This window comes from Lonchura striata, chromosome 8 (genome assembly GCF_046129695.1).
Source record: "Lonchura striata isolate bLonStr1 chromosome 8, bLonStr1.mat, whole genome shotgun sequence".
In the NCBI taxonomy this organism is placed as follows: Eukaryota; Metazoa; Chordata; class Aves; order Passeriformes; family Estrildidae; genus Lonchura; species Lonchura striata.
The window spans coordinates 26,384,073-26,406,246 of record NC_134610.1 but is presented as its reverse complement, the minus strand read 5'-3'; the positions used below and the strand labels follow the sequence as shown (position 1 = coordinate 26,406,246).

Here is a 22,174-nt window from a genome sequence, read left to right as displayed (position 1 = left end):
GGTAGCTGCTCTTGCTTGATTTCCTGGTTTCTCCTTTCTTCCTGGCAGCACTGTCACCTGCAGCCAAACTCTGGCCAGAGGGATGGTTTGCAACGTGGGCAGGAAACCTGTATAGGAGGCTCCTCCAACACACAGCTTGTCCCATTTTAGGTGGAAGATATGTGGCAGTTACTGTAAAAAGCAGTGTTTGCTTTGCTGGTTTAAACTGTAAGTGCTTTGAGGGCAGGGCCTGGCTTTTATGTATGTACATGTGGGTGTGTATTTTTATACAATTCCTAATGTGACACACACAGGAGCTGCTGTGTGCAAAGCCATAGCTTTTTGTCTTGTGGCAACTTAGAGAAGTGTTTTTCCTGATCCAAAGAGGTGAACAGTGATTCTGATCTGAACACTGGGGCTATTCAGAGACACAAGTTGCTTTGGACCTCTGGACACAACTGTTTTCCTTCTGTTGCCACCAAGTAGTGTACCCCAATGTATTCCAGGTTCAGCAGTGATAAGCATGGCCCTGTGTCCACAATGATGTTGGGATGGATTCCTTGACCAGTTAAGGAAGAAAAAGCTGCATTGTACTCTCTGTCATCTGCTGACTGGGATGCCATCATTAACCACCTCTCACCCATAGTTTTGACCAATTAAATAATTGCTTGCTCTACAAAGAGTTTGGATTAGAAACAGATCTTGCTCTTTATGTGTGCTGTAAGTAGAAGAGAATCTGAACTCAGCAAAATTTTAATTTAAACTTGATGCTATTTTCTTTTTAAGAGACAGGCATATATTTTTAATCCTTTGCCAGGTGTCTGCTGAGACATCCCCTATGTTAAAGAGATAAGTCAAGAGTGAAAATTTTGGTTTCTGTTCCTTTGGCATATTCTTTACGTAGTTTATGCTAAACTGCCACACTTTTGAAACATGATGTATTTTTCTGCAGCTTGTAGTGTGTGGTTTCAGGGTTTCTCTGTTTCGTAAACTTATTTTGTAAACTGAAATGTTCTTAGGAAAGGTTCAGGTCAAAGCTTAGGAGTGACTCCAGCAGTGAGAACGGACAGGTGCTAGCTTAGACTGCATGGGGGCTCTGAAGTCTTCATTCCTGAAAGGCTTTAGGAACAGATACAGCTGTAAAGAGTTGATGTAAATATTAGTGGCTCTGCCATGACAGCCTCTTGAGGTCTTTCTTTTCCTCTCATAATTTCCATGATATCTGGGTGATGTATTACATTTGACTATCACACTTCTATTCTTTAATCACTTATGTTTCCTTGAAACTCAAAATCAGATTCTAGCAACATCTAGGAGAAGATCCTGGGACTCTTCCATCATGGTTCTGGGATGTCTAAACTGACCAACTCTGGACCTCTGGCAGTTACAGGAGAAGGTTTAAAACCTTTGATGACATGTTTTGTGCTCCTTTTCCCAAGCCAAGCCATAAAGCACTCACTGTGAAACTTACCATGAAACAGTGAGTAGACATCAAGTAAACTTGGGACAGCAAATAGAAATCTTTCTTTCTGCTTGCCTAGCATAAATGGAGATGGGGATTTTATTCTTATTACCTACAAACAAGAATGAGAGAAGACTGCAAGGAAAAATCATCCTGTGCACAGCCTTGAGGTCTCTGATGAAATGAAATAACACAAAATTTACAGATGCTAAAACCAGTGATAACATCCATTTGATGCTGCATTTTGTCTTCCTCCTATAATACAGTAAAATAGCCTGTAATTCACATTGCAAAATTGGCATGCATGGCTCTTTGAAGATATCATCTTCCTTGTATGTCTGCAGTGGCCAGAATAACAAGCCCACCCACTACAGTGCTACAACAAGTCATACAAATAAATAAATAAAGAGGGACAAATAACAGCATAGCCTCAGGGCAGCTGCCTGCTCAGTGTGTCTTGCTTAGGTTGTGAACTCTTCAGCACAGGAAAGTTTTTGTTCCTTGTAGTTTTTCACCCCCAGTGCTTAAGAAGGTAATAGATTATGATTATGTGTTCATTACATTACATAAAATGTTGCTTCAGATATTTAACTTTCAAATCGTTGCTGACAGTGACATTAGTTCAGATTTAGAGAGTTTGTTTGCACTGTGTCTTTAGCCTGGCATTTTAAACTGAGCAGTTATGGCCTGAGGTGACTGCTATAGCATGAAAATTCTCTGGAAAAATGTGTATGCATTGTGTTTTATTATCTTTGTATGTGTATTTCAGCTATTGGTGCCTAAGTGGGTTTTTGGGGGGTGACTGTAGCTTTGTCACTTGCTGGGTGGCTTCACTGTTTCTTTCTTTCTGTTTATTTAAGATTGTCAACTTCTGTGTCTCCCCTCTGTAACTGTGGAGTCTGCAAGCAAAATATTTCTTCCTTCAAAATGAAAAACAAACCCTAGCTTAGGGGAGCAAAATTAGCTTCTGACCATCTGTTAGAAGGTTAGCAGTATCACTACCTTGAACTATGGCTTCATTTTTGTATTTCATGCAGCAGCTTCTCTGCATTGTTTATATTGTGGTTGAAGGGGATCTTCCTATAGCAGGATGCAATAGGAACGTCATTTTTCCTCTGACATGAGCAGATGTCCTATCTGCAGTAGTAGCAATAACATTGCTGCTTCCTGTTGTTGCAGGTGTTGTTAGCAGGCTGGAGCTGAAGGCAAAGAAGAGGCACATTTCAGCCTGTGCCATTCACTGCCGTCAACACCAGCACTCCCCATGTACCTCCTTTCCCAGTTGTACTTGTTAGGAGTGCCTTTCTTAGTGGGCAGAAGTTGCCCTAGAACACAAATTTATTTCCTTACTACCTGGCCTTTGCTTCCAGACTCTGTTGTTCTTCTTAGCATTAATATCTTTGCTTTCTCTAGATTTGTTTATACTAAACCCAAATTACAAGTGGTGTTACCATATTTAGGGAAGGGGTACCTGAACTGAGCGTGACACTCATTTAAGTGTAAAACTCCTCACTCTTGGGTTCCAGGGCACAGCCCCTTGCAACTCTTCAGTCAGCAATTACTGCATTCTTTTTTTCCTTTTTACAGGAGGTTGCTATCAAATCCCATGACACATTTCTATCACTAATCTGGCAATCTGCCATTCAGACCACAGGAAGCCCAGAAGAGAAGAATATCCACTTAGGGCCTTATTCCATCTTCATTCTTCCCTACAGCAGCAGAATTCCTTAAAGTCTCTAGAAGTTTGATCTGAATGGAAAGTATTTTGCCTGAATAGCACCCCTTATTGAGGCATTGTTTCCAAGTCACAAATTTAGATCAGTATTGTGGTTAGCAGTTTAGGGTTTGGTCATTTTTTCCACACCAACACAAGGAGTGCTAATCACTTCTAATGGTCTAGCAGGATTCTCTGGGACTTCTTGATTTGAGAGCTGGACACTAAAGGGGAAAAAAACCCAAAAAAACAAGTTACTCTTCAAGACTTTGCATAAGAAGTTACACATTTTGGCAAGGAGCAGGACATTACATTTGAATAGTTTTCAGTGAGAAACACAGGACTACTAAAGGACTGTAGCCAGGACTGTTCACAAAATACATGCAAAAAACTTGTACTTTGAAAGAAAAGAAACAACTAAAACTGTGGTAGATGCATAAAAAGTAAGAAGTGAAAATTTTAAGGCAGTATTCATAGCTGTCAGAGATAATGTGGAAGCCTTAACTCATTTCCTGTTTCTTTGTGCCTTATTGTATGAATGCGTTGTTGTACTTAAAATTACTATTAATATTTTGTTATTGCCATGTAGAGATTTACAAAGAGATAGTAAGTTAGTTTTCATGTTCAGATCATTGCTGCTTCAATGATTATTACTATTATCACTTGTGTTTTCATGGAGCTATAATTGTTCGGAAGCAACTTTCCTATTGTTTTAACCAACAGCATGTACCTGCATTTCTGTAGTAAGAAGTATTGTCTCAGTCTTTCAGGTCATTCTGGTTGTTTCTGGGGGGTTAATTCAATGTTGTCTTCTCATTCCAGGTTATTGAAGGAAAGCTGGCTCCTTTCTTGGGGAAGGTGATCAAGTTTGCCACCTCTCATGTGTACAGCTGCAGCCTTTGTAGCCAAAAGGGTTTCATCTGTGAGATTTGCAACAATGGAGAAATCCTTTACCCCTTTGAGGACATTTCTACAAGCAGGTATTCCAGTGTGGTAATGTCAGTCACACATTTGATTTGAGTGTTAAAGCCTTGAGGATTCTCAGCCTTGTAACCTTTTATTTAAATAATTAAGAGACTAGATTCCACTAATGCACATTTCTGGGGAGCTACGGTAGATCACTGCTCTGAGTTTGCAAAGTGTCCTGAAAAGCCAAATTACTTTTCTAGAGTGATCAAAGACATCTTTCTGTTCTCTGGTATCACTGGGCCATAATGTACAGGGATCATCCCTTATAAAACAGTAACCATCCATTCTGAAGTGTTTTCCCCATGAAATGTTATGGCTAGTTCTCTGTTCTGTCTGCTTATTCTTCTGTGGCTGTGTATGCAAGATTTTTTTTTTTTTTTAATGATATTGCTATTCTCAGGTGGCAACAAAGTAAGTGTAAGTGTATGTGAGTCCTAAACAAAAAAAAACCCTTTATTTAGATCATGTAGAGTACTGGATGCCAGGTCAGGGACAGGAGTCACATGGGAAACATGGAAGCAAAATGCAGGAAACCAAAGCAGACTTGGCAATATAGCAGAGTTACTACTCTTTTTCAGCAGTGTCTTGGATTTTGAGTACAGGAGATATACTTTCTTCCACCCTTAACAGAAAGACAGTATATCTGACAGCACAGCATTCATCCACAGATTAGTATTTTTTGGCTGTTTCAATACAGTCATTGTCATTTGTTCTCCAAAGTGTTCATTTGAAAGGGGGAAAAAATCAAGGACTCATCTTTGGAAACAATCAGGACCAGTCTATTAAAAGGGTTTGTTAAGAATCTGCTTCCCTTGTGTGCACAAAGATGTTAAATTACAAGTAACCAAGGACTACTCTTAAGGGATTTTCAGTCTGATCTGAGTTTCAAAGGTTGTTTGCACATTGTTTTTCCAGAGTCTTATTCTAAAAAATGTATTGACAAAGCAGTGGATAAAAGCTAAACAAGGTATGTGGCTGAGTTTATAAACAGTTTTTAAGAAAGAATGCATCTAGGGTGCATGGTGAGATAGGCTGAGTTACAAGGCAGACTAAGAGGGCATAAAACATAAGATGTCTGTGGAGACTGCATAGTAGGCAGTTGAAGATATTCCCAAAAGATTAATGAGAATGTGAAGGAACATTTGGGAATACAAGTTTACATTAAAATTTGATTTGTCTGGGGGATTTTTGGTCACAAAACCATTATTGGGTGTATATTGTTTCCCTGTCCTTCAGCTGAGATCAGAGATACCTTGCAATTACAGAGTTCAAAACCCTCTGGAATCAAATAGAATTTGTCATCAATTCAAGCCAAGAGAAGCTGCTCTAGCTCCTGTGTTTATAGGAGTTACAAGCCAGAGAGGACTTGTGTTCATGTTTCACAAATGTGAAGTTATGGTTGATGTCATGCCAAAGACAGCAGTCTTTGTTAATGGTTTTAATTAAAACACGATCAGCATGAAAGGTTCTCCAATAGTTCTTATTTCATCATTCTGCTAACTCCTTTTGTAATCCTTATAACTAAACCTTGTTTTTATCCCCAGCAATTTCTGTTTCCCCTCCTAGTTAGTTTTCCCATCTCATTATGCACACATGTGGGACTAACCAGATTATTTCAGTTCCATATTTTTGCTCTGGAGGCAAATTATGCCAATGGAGGAGCTTGTACACTTTACTGTGCAGCTCCATCAGCTCCAAAGCAGCGAGGGAGAAGGCCAGGTGGAGGGATACAAATTGTGTTTCTTTCCATCTCTTGAAGATGAGAGAGGTTTCTGAAATAGGTGTACTGACCACTACAAGACAAGGTAAGGTGAGGTGAGTTAGAAATAGAGAGATGTACAGAGTAACCTGTGGCAAATGGGATGGCAAGTCCTAAAAGGTCCATGTGAAGACTTGCAATTTTACCTGAAAATTCCTATGATGTGTTCAGAATTTCCTTGTCAATTGTCATACAGAGCTCTGAGTAAAACAGCTGAGATTTTTAATTTAGTTGTACTGTTCTGAGTTCACAGTGTACAGAAATAATTGACTACAACTCCCTTTTCTGCATCCTGGTTTTGTGGAATTGCTATCTACAGCATAGTATTCATATGTTATTCACAATAGTGGACTGCCAGATACCCCAGCTGAAGCTGGCGAGTTGAGGAGGAAAGAGCTGTTGAACTCTAAAGACCATATTTTTCATTTTTCATTTGAATGTTTGTTCACTTTTGAGCTATTAACTCTACCAGCAAACTGGACTGTTAGGCTAGAAATATTCAAAAGTGGGTGCATGACATCTTTTGCAAACTTCAGCTCTTTGCTGCATGTTTGAAAAGTGAAGCCTGCTTTTGTGCCTGTGTGTATATATGTATGTCTGTGTTGAGCTGGCATTTGGATTTTGGCTACCTCCATGACCTTTTCTTGCTCTTTGGAGAGAAGAGTGATGGCTGTCAGAGTAGCCATTACAATTTCAAGGTGGTTCTCAGTTGGCTGTTAACTTTCCCTCCTCATGGTCTCTTAGGTCAGCTTTGAGGTGATGAGATTGTTTCTCTCCAAAATATTCTCAGCAGTTTCTGGCACAGTGTTCAGTAGGAATTTATGAAGGATGGGTATTCTTTAGATAGATTCTTTAGGCAGCTGAGAGAAAAAGAAGGCTCCTCTTGAGGACTGGAGTTTCTCTTTGGTCTGGTTATTTGCTTGAGAGTCATTTTTGTCAGGCCTTGGGCAAACAGAGTGAATACCTGGGTTATGCACTCCTCAGGGTTTGAATACACATATATTACATACCCTTCTCTCACTAATCAGTGTGACACATTCCTTTGTTGGCAAACGGTTCCAAAACAAACACAATCAGTTCACTTAATTAGCGGGTCTGTGGGCTGTGCTTGGCAGGCTCTTTACATCCTGCTCAACAATGCAGTGCAACAGTTTGCTGCCTTGGATGTAAGGGTGGGCTCACCAAGTCATAAGCTTTCTAATGATACATCCTTTCTCTGGCTGTTCTTGGGAGGTGGCCATTCTGCACAGATCTTAATGTAAGCTGTGATTCAGTAGTTAAACAATTTCTTAAAAATCATCCCATCCTTTTGATGCCTCTTACAGTCAATTTGATTCTTCTGTCCCTTATTTCCCTCTTTTCTATCTTACCCATATTTATATAATATTTATCAGGGTTCTTTCAACATTTCACAATTTCACCTTGTTTTTGAAGGCCTTTAAATCATGAGAACTACTTTAATCCTCTTGAATTAATTGCACATTTCATGGACCAAATTTTCAGCTATTGTAAACTCCCAGAGCTCTGCTTTTGCTGGAGTTCTGGCAACTTAAACTGAGCATCTACCTTCTGTTTTATTTCTTGGGCTAAATTTGCCCCAGGCTTAAATTTAGTGAGCAAATATATAAAATTATCATATCACTTATTTTATATTTACAGGTGTTGTGCAATGACTTTAAATATCCTTGACTGTAAATTGGCTTGTTAGAGCTATCCTTGCCCATTAGAAAACAGGCACTTCCCCTTAAGTTGCTCTGATTTTGCTTGTTCTTCACTAATGTGGGGAAGAGGTTTTGTTTCTTTCTCCTAAAATTAAATGACCCAACAACCAAACAACAGAAGTGAAGTCTGGGTAGTGGCACTGTTGTCTATAGTAGTGGCTGTATTTGTTTTATAACTTTGAACCATTTTTAACAATTTTTAAATCTTAAGGAATACTGAGAAAATTACCTTTGGAATGGGAATAGAATTTATTAAAACATGTTTCCTGTCCCATCAGATAATTAAGCAATCATGGTTATGATTAAGATTATGTTACCCATTTAATAAAGTTTTGGTCTTGCCTGTCATCATCCTAACAATTACTTTCACAGGCAGTTACATTTGTTGTGTTTTGCTGGTAAAGTTACTTACCTGTTAAGAACAATTTAATCCATTCCTTTCCTTTTATGTTCTGACTGTAGATGTATGTGAACCATGGAGAGTTGCTCTTTTGTGCTCATATTCATTTATCAAGGCTAAACTGTTTTCACTTTGTTAAGTTAATTTGTTCTTCTGATCAGTTAAGACATGTAGGCCTTCTAAGATACAAACCAGAAGGCCCAAGTTTAAAATAGATGTGCCACAGAACAGACTTGACTATATCAACCAGCTTGGATGCCTCCATAATCTTTGGCCACCATCCTGATAAGACCTGTGAATGTACTTTGCACATAGTGACAAGACTTACTAAAGGCTCTGGGGCTGTGCATACTGAAGTCTTTGTAAAGTTACAGCTTACATGTTATGGATGCTGTGTCACTGGACAAATGCAATTTTGAGCATTTGGGAGAATGTAAAAGATAAATGTTAGGTGGAGAGACTGAAATATGCAGTACACAGTATTTGCAGGAAATACCTTGGCACAGGTCAAAGCCATCACTCAAAGTACATAATTTTCTCTCTTGCTTTGATTGGTTTGTCTTTTGCTACAAAGCCTTTCCCCAGGCCCAGCCCACCTGAGTTGTGCCAGTAGTTTAGTACCTAATTTTTGAAAGATGCTGATAGCTAGTTCAAAGCACTCTGAAGTGATCTGCTCAGCACTTCTTCGAGGAAATGTAGGCACCTAAGTAGATGTTAAGTTCTCTTGGTAATTTAATTTCACCTGAATCTGTCAAAACTGATCAAAATCATCTGGCCCAGATTGTCTTATTTTTGTTTGTGCAGGGTAGCACAGTAATGTTATCTGGAATATGTAAACAGAAAACAATAAAGTATACCAGCTTTTTCATCAGGTATTGTCTTTTGCAACTAAATTAGCTTTAGAGGTTGGTTTTACTTGCCTCATGTCTCAGTGGTTTTAACTAGAATGTTCAATCAATGTCATATTAATGCCAGCTTTCTTCCATTCATTTATCATGTGGGCATCCCTCCCTAGGCAGGCTACTTGAATTGGTTCCTAAGCAACTGGAATAATATTGCTGCATGTGTGTGTCAGGCATTGATTGCCTTTGGGGCTTTTTTTGTATTGTAAGTGAACACAGGCTAGTCCTTTTTCCTTTTCTTTGTGTTCTGCTAAAGGCTTAGAGTTTGAAGGGCCTGTGTATGATATTCACAGCTGAGCAATTGAGAAATGCTTGCAGAGAGGCACATGTGTATAGGGTGGGATGGTGATCATCCTGGAATCCCCAGGCAAGGCTTACTTCAGCCAGTGTGGTTCGCTCTTTGGGGTTTTTTAATACCCAAGTTAAAGGTGGTTTAGCGTTTTGGGTGCTTGGTTAATGTTTGGAATCATCTAAGGAAAACATAATGAATAACCCCATTTAATCCTGCTTTTACTCTGCATGGCAGGAAAGAAGAAACTGAAGAGTTTAGTCAGTGAAGGGTTCAGCCCTAAATCAAATCCTTGATGAAATTTGTTTCAAGAGATCACTCAATTGACAAAGGTGTGCAAGGTCACACAGGCACAAAGGCACAAAGGAAGGGAGTTTTTTAAATGAAAAAAAAAAAAAATTACAAAAGAAAGGGTGGTGTGTGAATATGGCACTGCAGTGAGACAGAAGAGCTCTTTGCCCTTCTCAGCTCTGCTAGGAGCCCCTGGCTGACCTTGAGCAAGCCAGTTCACCTCTCACTTCCTGTTGTGAGGTGGGAATTATGCTGTGTCTGGTACAGCCAGCCCCTGTGCATGAGACTGAAGGTATCTTAATGAACCTTGTAGGTTCCAGCAGCTTCATCCCATCTTTATACCAGTCACATGGGTAGGTCTGTCAACCAGTAAGGTTCCTACGAGACAAAAACCTGGCTTTCGGATGACATCCTGGGCCATCTGTTGATCATCCCTCTATAATTTTCTCTGTTTAAGGTGAAAGATCTTTGAGACCTCTTTGTGTTGTACCTCCTGCTTCAGGCACCTGATTCTGCTCAGGGGCACTCAGTGGTGGTGCAGTGCAGAGGAGAAATCTGAGCATAATCGATCTGTTGTGCAGCATCTAGAACTACTTGAGCTATAATCCTGGGAAAAATAGATGGAAAGCATGAAAAGAACATGCCAGAATTTACAATTTACTAAATATTTATGTGTTTCAAATACCCAGACTTAATGGGAGGTACTAACCATCAGCATTTCCTCAGCATACAAGGAATGATTATATGCTTTTAATGTAGAAAGGTTTTTCTTTTGTAACTAGTGATGATAATAATAAGAGCATTATAATGCCTGTCTCTCTGTGGAGAGCTTTGCCCTTTCTCTTACACTTTCCAGTGCAATAGAAATTATTTAGAGGATTGAATTATTCTCTGCAATTTTTTACTCCATACAAGTAAAACATCCTTAAAACATAAAACACCCCCTAAAGCCTCAACAGAAATTGAGTTAGGTCAGGAAAGAGGGAGAAAAAAAAATACAAACAAAACACCAAAATAGAGAGGAAGCTATTTCAACTGCCTTCTTAGAAGACTGCAAGTCTGTGTGAAAACAACATGCAGTGTTCACTAAGCCTTCAAATACTGTTTGAAAAATAGCAAGATGCTATTAATGTGCAGTGTCACAATATCATTCATTAAAGAAGGAAACATGAAAGGCCTGAATGGCTATGGGCTCATCAGCTTATTATCAGTGGTGAATAGCATTCTTACAAAGGATGTAGGGACTTTTTGGCCTCTAGACAAAGAATAAGTCAGGATTCAGAAATAGCACCTGAACTGTGTATTAGCTATGACAACAACAAGGGTTAAGGGAAAGATAAGTAAGTGTAGCAAACTATTAAGTGAGCCTTTTATAGGCTACAAAATATATTTTATTTCTCCAGAGAAATAAAATAATTTTAATATACTGAGGCTTGAAAACAACAAAAGACCCTATGAAATTCTCATGTGGAAATAAAATTAGATCTCAGAATTAACTAGGAAGCAATCTGTTTGTAATAGTCTAAAAAGGAATATATTGTTGGTCGAGTATTTGACATCATTGGAGAATCTCTCGCAGTGGGGTTAGAAGCAGTCAACCAGTTGGCATTCCAGGGCCAGTTAAGATTGACTGTATTTGACATGAGGAAAAGCAAAGCTGTGTAGGTAGCTTGGGGTAGTATAGCTACACCACTTCAAAAGGAGTGACTTCCAGTTGTGCGAAGGCAGAGCAAGACCAACATTGTCCCCTGCTTTGGTGACTTTGTGAGGGGGACACAAGCGTGCAGTGAAGGCTGAAATGGATGTCCTCTGTGCTTGTTCCTGTGCAGAGCTAGAGGCAGCTTTGTTCTCCAACTCGGAGCACCCTTCCTCCAGGCTGCTGCTTTGCTCTCATCTGGAACCCTTGGCTGGGCTCAACCATCTTAAGAGAAGGCAGAAAATAGGTCTTCAGAGCAGCAGTCGGGGGCACCAGAATGGAGCCACGATTGCAGCAGTGGGTGCCAGTGCAGGGACTGTGAAATCAGGGCTGGCTGTTTGCTCTGCCTCTGCTTAGTGCCTGACAGTGTGGGGTCCTGGGCATACCTTCAGCTACTGCACCAGCTCTAATGAATAACAGTTCTGACAGTTTGTCTCTCTGTTTTGATTCTGAGTGATAGGAAAAGAGTTTGTTAATCTTTTCTACTGACCTTATTTCTGAAAAATGAATTTGTATAGATTTGAACACCATCAGTCTTTGTTTGCTCTGCTGATGGCCTTTGACTTGAGAGAGCAGGTGTGCTGGCTCTTGTCTCATCCTGCTCAATCAATTTCAGCAGTAATTTCTGATAGGTTTTGTCGTTTCCATTCGTGCTGTAGAGAAATACTGGGCTAGCATAGGGGGTGGTGATGTGAGAGCACAAAATTACACTCTTCATCAATCATTACCCTCTAGCAACTTCCAGGGCTCTGTAAACTGCTGACTAACAAGGGAGAATTAGCTTGATAAAATCACCATTAGTGTCAGTTCAGAGTGGTGTAAAGTTTTAAAGACACTGCTGTCTTCTGTCTCTTCCTTGCCCATTAGTGTGTCTGTTTGTGGAGATCCCAACCCAGCAAAGCACGTAAGCAAAGCACAAAGCACTTAATGCAAGGCAGATCAGTAATCCCAAATAAATCAGTGGGATATGAGTCCTAAGCATGTGTGCATGTGCTTCAGTGGATAAAGGAAATAACACACTCTCTGAGCACAGAAATTGTAAATCTCTCTGTATGAGCTGGTTTCTTGATTCAAAACCAGATTTAGACTGAGACTAAGAAAGACTGGACTGGGAAATCCAACAGTCAAGCTTTACTGCAAGAGAGCATGGAAGCCAGCAGATAAACTGCTTTATACTTAGCCTTGTTCACCTGCCTTTTCTTGCTCATATTTAAGTTTTATCAGTTTATGCTCGTTAGAAATGTGCCTCCTTAAATCTCTGCACAGCCTTCTCAAAGCTCTGCAGTTATTAAAATTTAGGCCATGTTTTGATCCAGGCATAACACTTCAAGTGCAGCCAGACCAGAAACAGGTTTTTTAAAAGTTGCAGGTGAGATGCAGCCAATACATCTAACAGGTTGTGTTAGCTTATGGACTTCGCTCAGTATTGTCAGACTGCATGCCTTATGGCTTCTCACTTTTTGGGGGTTTCTTTCTTCACATTTTCAATTTTTCTTCACAGTCTTGAAGACAAGAACCTTATTTCTATGAAAAATAGGTTCAAAGCAAACCAACAAAAAAACCCACTAAAGTTATAATAATGGGCATTTGGAGTCTTATGTAGTCATTTCACTACAGTAGCTACAAGAAAGGAAAAAAAAGTGCAAGGCATTTCAAGATGTCCTACAGAATCACCAAGGGTGACCAACATCCATTGTTTTTATTTCAGGATTACTCTAAAGTTTCATGGTTTTTTGCTTTTATTATTTGAATATCCAGCTGAAATCTAAGACTTTTTACCTCTGATAGTCCTCCTTTTACTTTTTCCTTTGGTTACAAAGCTGTAGTGACAACTCATCACTACAGATAGATATTTGCATTGAAAGGCTGAGATTGTCCAGCTGTTGAGTTGTAGCCCACTCATGATCACCAGATGTTTCTTTGCTCATCAAGTCTGCAGCTGGGGCTTGATCTGCTGTGACATTAAGTTCATTGCCTCACGATGCCCCAAAAGTAAATCGGTTATCTTGTTTGAACAGTGGATTTGTTTGAAGTCTTAATGTCACATTTGAGAACAGAATAACACAGCTTTGGATGCCAGAAGCATAGCTCAATGTATTGATCAATTGATCAACATAGATCAGTTGTGTTCATCTAGTCTAGTCTCCCATAGGACATAGGGCAGACAACATCACTTACCTCTGTTACATTTTTACTTTTGAAATTACAACCTCTCCTGCTGTTGAAGTGGACTGTTCTTTACTTTTTCCAGAACAGTTGACCACTGGAGCTTCAATGAGAAATATGCCATATCATGGCTGTTGCAAATCACAGAATCTGTTTCTGCAAATGCTGAAATATACCTTATTGTAAAATAATATAGTCGCTCCTCATTTATAATCAAAGCAAGACTTTTCTTTCATAAAACAAAGTTGATGTATTTTCAGTGATATACCTTAATGCTAGTTACTGAGAAGATAAGTATTAATCCTTCTAAAAACTTGTCTGTGAAGCAGAAGTGCTGGGACAGGTTCTCAGCAGCTGCAAAATGAATGTAAGTCAATTTATTTTAGTGCTCCTGAGTAGCTTTACACCAGAAGAGGTGTGGCCATACCAGTGTCTTTTACAGTGCCACTCTAATGAAGCATAATGCTTTTGAGCTCCCAGAATGGTGTCAAGGAGTACCTACTGCCCACAGTCCATGTGAAGCCCATTGCATGCTCTGGTCCTATTATGTGATTCAATTTTGACACTAATTTGTGTTTGCAGGTGTGAAAGCTGTGGTGCTGTCTTCCACTCTGAGTGCAAAGTGAAGGCTGTACCATGCCCCAGGTGTGTGCGTAAAGAATTGCAGAAGAAGCAGAAATCCTTCTGGAGGAAACTGAATATGGACGAGAACTTTGAAGAGTCTTGCAACATGTTTGAATTGTCATATCAGAACACATGAGTTCCTTAAGGCAGTGGCCAGTCTGAAGAGAATCCCTCTCCCAGTTGCCAGTTCAAGCAAATTCTCTGCTTAGACAGGCAGAAATGTTTTTGAAAACTATTACCTGACCTTCTTTATCTGTGAATAAGAGCTGCCAAAGTGGCCACAAAGCCTTGTTGGCTTTGAAATGCTAAATGGCTAAACTGCATTGAAGTCCAGCCGTTAGCTCAGTACAAAATGTGGTTTACAAGAAATGCTTTAGGTCTAGCTAATTAAGTACCAACTTTCTTTTCCACCTCTGGAGAACACTTTTATCTCATGGCAGAAAATATTTGCTGCCATGACTGCATTATTTTTTATGTTGTTCATTTAGAATTGATGAATCATCTACTTATTTATATGTATTATTTATTTATTAGTAGCTTTGGCAGGGGTTCTGGTGAGGTGTTTCACAGAATCCAATTGAGCAGTAATTATTTTAAATCCACTGTCTCCTTCCGATATGGACATGTGGTTCCATTTCCTCCTGTTTTCAGAGAACTATCTTAAAGGATCAGTGCATTTGCATTTTAAAGGATCTTCCATTAAACATTATTTGGGGTGCTTACAAACATAAGACACAGAATAATTCCTTCCATTATGTTTATATATTTATAACCACCCCAGTGAACTGCTCCATATTCAGATAAGCATGGGACTTGCTACTCTTTTGTTCAGGCTGGGAATAGCAGTAAAGCTCTGTCACTGAAGTCATTTGAGATTTGTGCTGGTTACTCTTGATTTATGGGAGGCTATGTCCTTGTCTGTAGTAACATGATGTTGGTTTTCCTCCTTCCAGTCTGAAACTTTAGGGCATTTTAAGTGTTCACATTGGTTTGCTTTTTATTTCCTAAGATTTACTTCAAATGTTTTTCTAATCTGAGCCTGTTAAACTGATAGTCAGGAAAGTGGTCTTGCCCATTTTAGTTAGCAAATACCTCCAAATTTGTGAAACACTACTTTGCTTGTTTTCATATGCAGCTTGTGTTCTGCATTCTCTTTGAGCTCCAAGGCATTTATAGTTCTATAATTACTTCCATGGTGGACAGTGAAGTTGCTCGAAGTATGAGTCTGCTTCACACACCTGGAACACAGGGAAGTATAAAACAGTGAATTATTTTGTAAAGGGAAGTAGATGATGGATTTAACTGGGGAAGTGTGTGTCATTACTGGCAGTATGTTTAATTCATGGTGAGTTCACTTCTAATGAGCAGTTAGATTGTCTTCCCCCCATTTCATATTCCTGACTCTTTTCCACACCCTGCAGTGATATGTGTATTACATACCTATGAAAGCATTCATATATATATATACACACACGCACACATCTATATATAGAAAGTAAATATGGTTTTTGGAGAATAATGCCAGTTGCATGTGTATTTTTCCTCTCCTCTCACATAGGTCTGTGAAAATATGGAATACTGATTTTTGCTTCCTATATAATCTACAGACTGTTGCATTCAAGGCAGAAAGCAGTTTTGATTGTTGAAGCATCTCACCAATTGCTGAAGTATTTTAAATAAAAGAACAGGGTACATCATGCTTACATTAAAAGGTAAAATGCTGCAATGAGTTGCCTCGTACTGGAATATAAGCGGTTACCTTTTTCAGCCTCCAGTCAAAGAAAAAAGTAGCTTTCTGAAATTTGAGTGCAACTACTATATATATACAGAAGCACGTTTATATCTCTATACATTAGACAAGCAGTGCCTTTTCTTTTCCAGGGATTCTTTAGAAGAAAGTGAGGGTTTTTCCATGTTCTTAGCAAAGTGCTGGAGGGATTCCCATACTTATTATACCTGGTGAATCATGCACCTTTGTCACTAAAATTAATACCATACACAATGGTGTCTCTGTCTCAGCTCACTGTTCCTCATGTGAAATGAGTTGCTTTTGGCTATCGCCCTTAAAGGTATAATGTTTCTTGCAAATCCATTCCCATGCAAAGAATTCCCTGTGCATTCAGAAATGCAAACACTGGGGAAGTATTGTGGAATTAGTCAGGCAAACAGGAACTGCACTGGTACTGGCTGAATAAACAGAACGCTCCCATGTTTTTCAGCTTGTGTCACTACAATTACTGCTGTGGCAAAGCCAGTAGCTCTGAAACTGTCAGCATTTGGCAGGTACTATTTTGAATTATCTGTAGGCATAATGTTAGGCCATTAAAGAAAAACTGGTGGTTTTTTTCATATCATCATGCTCTGGTATTTACGATACCTCACAGTGCTCGTTCATATCCAGCTCAGTTTGGAGAAGGCTGCTTGACTGTACTGTCAAAAGCCATATGGAGTCAAGGAATCAAGGTTCAGACATTGCAAAATATTAGTTACTTTCACAGATATCCTATCTCCAAAGTACCAGTTATGTGGGTGGTTAGATATAGGAATTGAACTCTGGAATAACAACACAGACAGCATTGGAGTTGCTCTGGGTTTGTGCAGGTACTACAGAACAGTTTCTTTGCTATAACAGAGTTTTAAAGGATAAAAAAAGATGTTTGCAAAACTGCTGAAATTCATCATGGGTCTGAAACCACTGCCATTGCAAATTACATAGAGCAAGAGCATGTTATGATACTCTGTCAGTGCCCAGACCTTTATGTAAAAGGATACTGTACAATAGAGATCATGCTATTTGCGTTAAAATCCAGTGTTGTTGTAAACCAGATAGTTCCTAAAATGAATAGACGTTCATTTGTACTTTGGAAAAGTGATAAAGCTTCACGGTAGCTCTTGGAGCAGGCTGTAAAGTCAAGATGATGTCCTCTCAGGGATGCCTAGCTCCTATCCAAAACCAGTTATTCCTTATGAATGGGTAAGATAAAGTATTCTGTCACCAATTTTTGTAAGCATAATGAAGGTTTAATCCTGCCCTCAGTTGATTTCCTTGCAGAGCCAGTTGCAAGCAGGAGCCTCAGCATGGGGTTCTGCAGGTGGTTTGGGTTTCAAACAGCACTGTACCCTTGTATGGTTGTTTCTGCTGTACTACCAGTGCTCCATGCTGGTCCCCACTGCTACTGTCTGTCCATTCTGCAGCCCACAGCCTGCACGTGGCTCTGCTCTGCAGACTTCTGGATGGGCATCAGCTGGTAAAGTTCCTGGGGGCTTTGCAGATTGCACAACTCTGCCCACACTCTCCCCCTACCCCAGGTGAAATTATGCATTAGTACTTCAGTCTTGTCCTACCCATGCATAGTTTGAATGATGCCAGTTTTCATTGTGAATCAAGAATAAAATATACTGTTTATCTTCTTCAAAGAGAAGATGCTTTCATAACTGACTGAGAAGGAATTGGTCTGTAATTCAGTTACTGCTTTTGCTTTATACTGAACTTGTTATCAGTGTAAAAACAGGATGCTTAACTGCAGTGGACCATACCTGTAGAGAGTCCATTGCTTAACTGCAGTGGACTCTCTACAGGTACTTACAGTTGTTAGTCTGATATTATTTTAATCTAGCATACTACCGAGATCCTTATTCAAGGGTCTTTTCCTCTTTACCCTAACCATCTACCTTTCCTTTAATGGGAAGATGGGCCTACTTAGGGGATGCAAACTGCAGCTCTTTTTGTGTTATCAATCTATAAAAAGAGAAATTTGTATTTCTTATGTAGGACTCCTCCTATTGCTTTTCTTGTTTTTTGTCTGTCTAACATGGTGGGAAATGATGGGTTGGTGATGTGACAAAATATCCTGGCTGGCACATACCAATATGAGCTCACTGCTGGGATCCACAGGAGCTGGTACTTACGTGGGAAGTACTCTTTGGAGAGGAAGTTACGTGTTTTGCAGTACTGCACAGGCTCTGATGGCCCTGTTAGGAGTGAATCATCAGGGTATCTCTAGAGCCCCTCTTGTCAAGGCTTCTCTTATTATTAGGATAGTGTGTGTATTACAATAGATTGATGATAATGTCTTGAACAATTTTTAAAAAGAGCAGAGGATGTCTCTTTACAATGAAATAGGGAAGCTGTCCAGTTGAGTTTTGCTTTTCCCTGTAGCAACAGCAGCCACTGAATTTCCTAAGCTTCCCAAAGGTCACTGCCTGAATTGCAGCTGACTGTTGATCTGTATTAAAAAATTAATTGAATAATCATCTTAAAGGTCTATCTTTTTTTTTTTCTGCCACTGAGTTGCAAGCCAGTCTCCCCTCTCTCTCCACAGTATCTGTCCCTGTCCTTACTCACAGTACAGAGCCTATAGCCAGGCTTGGAGCTTCATAGGTCATTGTGTTGCTTTTGAACCAGTTGAGTCCAGTCATCTCTCCTTTGTAATTTGCCTCCCAATTTTCCCTTCCCAGTAGGAGTGCCTTACAGTACAGTATATTAGCATCTCTCTTCCTGTTTTGGATTTCCTGATTGCATCTGCTGTTTTATTAACTTGTAGACTTAAACTGAAATGCTCTTGTGGCTGGGCCTGCTCTTTTGCAGGAACAGCTGAGTAAATCAGTTTGCTTGTTCTGCCCTCATGAAGTTAGCTCGACAGGCTTCATATACCAGCTGTGAAGACACCAAGCTATGTGGGAACTCCTCACTTTTGCTCATTTTGGTGCCTTAAATTTTGAGAAGTGAATGATTTTTTTTAAGAAATGCTCTGCCATGATGCAATGTGTTTGGCATTGGAGCTTAAAACCCTTGCTCGCAACAGTTTCCATCATGCTAGGAATGGTAACCATAACATTTGTCTACTGTCTATGCTTTGTGAGGGCATTATGAGAGAGGATAGCATGGAGATGGTATTGGTTCTTATTATGTGTATTTTTGAGACTTGCTGGGCTGCTTAGCCTGAGATGCAGTTGTGCAAGACCTTCAGAAGCTGTGCATATATATAATGTCAAGTACAGAGAATTAAAACAGGGTCAGGTCACATGTAGTTTTGCTCCTCCTGGAGCCCCTGGCCAGCCCACACAATGTGGCTGGGACTTCCACACAGAGCCCCCTGCTCACCTGCACAGCTGGGTCCAGTGCTGTGGGAGTGAAGATGTTTCCTCAAAGCTCAATTTTAATGCAGCCTGGCTCCCTGAAGGCTGACCCAGTGAGGGTTTGGTCAGCCTCACCTTAGAGAGAGGGTTAACCCGTTGAAATTTTAGCATTATTTGCTGAAGTATGTGGCATTTGTCAGCCTGGGGCACAAGTCCATACTAACTGTGAATTTGTAAGTCCACATTTGACACCAGTAGCAGGAATCCCCTTTAACAGCAGCAATGCTGTTACTGCATTTTAGCCGTACAGTGAGGAAACAGCCTGGATAACAATGTGCAAAGTCCTTCTTTACTTGAAAACCCTGGTGTGGCTGTAATGACTTGAGTCATATCTTAAAATGCCAATTTCACCCAAATTCCTTAGTGTGGCCATTAATCCAAATTGCAGACATGCCACTTGTGGTCAGCATCAGAGATATCTAGGTCTGGAGAGCTATCAGCTGTCTAGGACCAAAATGTATTAGACTTTGTGTACAAGTGTCAGTGGTTCAATTATTTATTTACTCCTGTGTAATCCACATGTTATACCATTATAAATCCTTGAATACACAGGATTTTTCCACACAATGCTTTTGGTGGAAAAAGGATTTGTTTCAGTTTTGCTTATGCACTTGTCTACCAAGTTGATTTGATTTTGCTTAAACTAAACTGCGCTTTCAGTTTTGATTTTTAATTAATACCTGTGATGCCAGGTTACCTTCTATGAATCCCTCCTATACCTGATGTAAGCAAAAGTAAATTAATGAGCAAAACGTATGTTTCATAGGTATTAAGTGATAAAAGGCAGCTTCCAAATCAACTTCAGTTCAGTCAAGGCAGTTAAAAGCCAGGAAAATCCAGGTGTGAGCAGCAGAGCACAGTGGCTCGTGTGGTCCCTGGCAGCCTGTGCTTTCCTTCCTGCCAGAGCACCAGCTCACCTGCAACACTTTGAGTGAATTTTAGCATTGCTGGCAGTGCACCCTGAGTTTTTGGAATACCCTTATGTGTGTGTGTTACTGTGTTAACTTATTTGCGACATTGTTACGTGTGTGTGTTTCATTGTTTGCGTTGTTTGTTTTTTTTACTTTTGAGGAGGATTTTTTAAAATTATCTGCAACTCCTGGGTAATAGTCTTAATTTATTATTGATGTGTAATGATGTTATAATTTAAATCCATTAAGTTGAATCGCTTGTTGACACTTGAGCAGGGTTTATTTGGGTTCACTTGTGACTGCATCAGAGCACCAGTCCCTCCTGTATAAAGGCAACTCTCAATAAACACTAAAAAAAGGTTATGTGTCTTTTTTAAATTGCCTTCTGGTGGGTACTGTACCATGGGTAGGGCAAACTCTGAAAGAGTGATAGTTTTCTTAAAAATGCTTCTCTGCTGGTTAAAGTCTTCTGAAACTGAGAAAATATGATACTTACTGTTCCCAGATCTCAGCCAGGAGGGCCTCCGGAAGTACTGCTGATGTCTGCATCAGGCAGTGGGGGGTTTGGATTCCCAGTTAAATCTTGTGTTTTTGGAAAACCACAAATTCCTAGATTTTTAATGCTGCTGACCTCTGCCAGAAGCTCCCAGGGGAGCTTACTGTGGCTTTGAGGCACCTTGGGAAACAGAGCTCCTGGGAGGCTTGCAGGAGGCAGCTGCTGACTGTGTGGCTGCCACATGTCCTCTGCCAGAAGGTTCCAAGGTCAAGGCCTTGAACTCTTAAATAAAGGAAGCATCTCCCAGGTGAGCTGAGAGGATCACTGAGGGTCTGGAAGGGCAGGATTTTGCCCATGTTATGAGGGTTCTCACACCTGTGGATGTAGGAGCAGGCAAGATTCTTGTTCTTCTTGGTTGTTTCTTCCAGTGCACCAGCTAAGGAGCTTCTGCAGCTCCTTGAATCTGGATTTGATGGCTGAAGATTGCAGCACAGAGCTGTGGTGGACCTCATGGGTCTAAAACCCCTGCCTGAGACTCCCCAGAGAATTCCACGCCCAGCACTATGCTCTGGCAGCATATTTCAAAGAGAAGGATATATCCCTTCCTTCACTATCTTCCTGCCCCTCCTCAGAAAGACCAGAAGTCCATCAGGAATGTCACTCCTCTCTCCTGCAGGAACCTTTGGATTTCATTCCTGTGATGAAATCAACTACAAGCAATGAGTTAATGTTTGACTGGGACCACACAAGCTGCACAAGGAAACCATGTGCAAGACCTTCTCTTCCTCCTTATTTGCTTTACAAGGTGAGCAAATTCTGTTATGACATCTCCTTCCCCTTTCACTGCCACCTCCCCTCCTCACTTCACCCTGTAAGAGATGGTGTGAAAAAGCATCCACACAGAGCAGAGACCATGGGGTCTGTGGAGTCCTGGGAAGAGCATGTCAATCCAAGCTCAAGCTCTTTTAAAATCAGGGTAATTAATTTTAAAAGAGCTTCCCTTCTAACTCTCAAAATTAAGAACATTTGGGTTATTATGTGAGGTTGACTGGTTTTCTGAAAGAATGGAGCTAGCAACCTCCTCCTTTCCATAGGGACTGAGGGGGACCTTCCAGGTGTGAGGCTTACCATACCTTTTCAGTAAGAGCACACTGAGGGCAAATGAAAATATTCTGGGACTGTGTGTACCTAGCTCTGGACTGTCTTGTTAAGAGTTCTTGTTTAACTAAATACTCTCCAAAATAGTGGTTCCATTTAAAGGCCTGAGTATTACCACTCTGAGAAGGTGGTGAAAAGCATCTCAGATAATCAAGTGTTACAATTAAAACCAGACAAAGTCTTCAAGGCAAGCAGGAGTAAATTCCATCCATTTTAAGCATAGACAAATATAAAACTTGGCATTGAAGCTGCAAACATGCCTTAAAAAAGTCAGTCCATTGTTTATAGTAAGTGACTTTCAATTTTCTATAATTTAGTTTCAAGGCATTAGCATTATTTAAATATTAAAAATGAAGTTGTGAGGCTCATCTGGAAAGCAAGACAAGTCAAATAAGAGCTTCTGTTAAAGGACTGAACTTTCATTTAGTTGAAAATCATCATGTTTATCATTATGCATTTAGAGGTGAGTAAGAAGGAATTATTATTAAAGTTAGGTAC

The 22,174-nt window shown here is 40.0% G+C and overlaps 1 protein-coding gene across 2 annotated transcripts in view; it reads left to right on the top strand.

Annotated features, from left to right (window-relative positions):
• The window catches only part of PLEKHM3 (pleckstrin homology domain containing M3), an 80,119-nt gene extending 58,859 nt beyond the window's left edge, over positions 1 to 21,260 (top strand). The window contains exons 7-8 of one of the 2 annotated variants that reach the window (XM_021555341.2): positions 3,978 to 4,135; positions 21,195 to 21,260. In XM_021555341.2, coding sequence (XP_021411016.2) covers positions 3,978 to 4,135; positions 21,195 to 21,219 — 183 coding nt within the window. In that variant the 3' untranslated portion in view covers positions 21,220 to 21,260. Of the gene's footprint in view, positions 1 to 3,977; positions 4,136 to 13,930; positions 21,172 to 21,194 lie in introns of those variants that run through there. The other variant, XM_021555340.2, reaches the window with a different exon arrangement.
• The last annotated feature ends 914 nt before the right edge of the window (positions 21,261 to 22,174 follow it).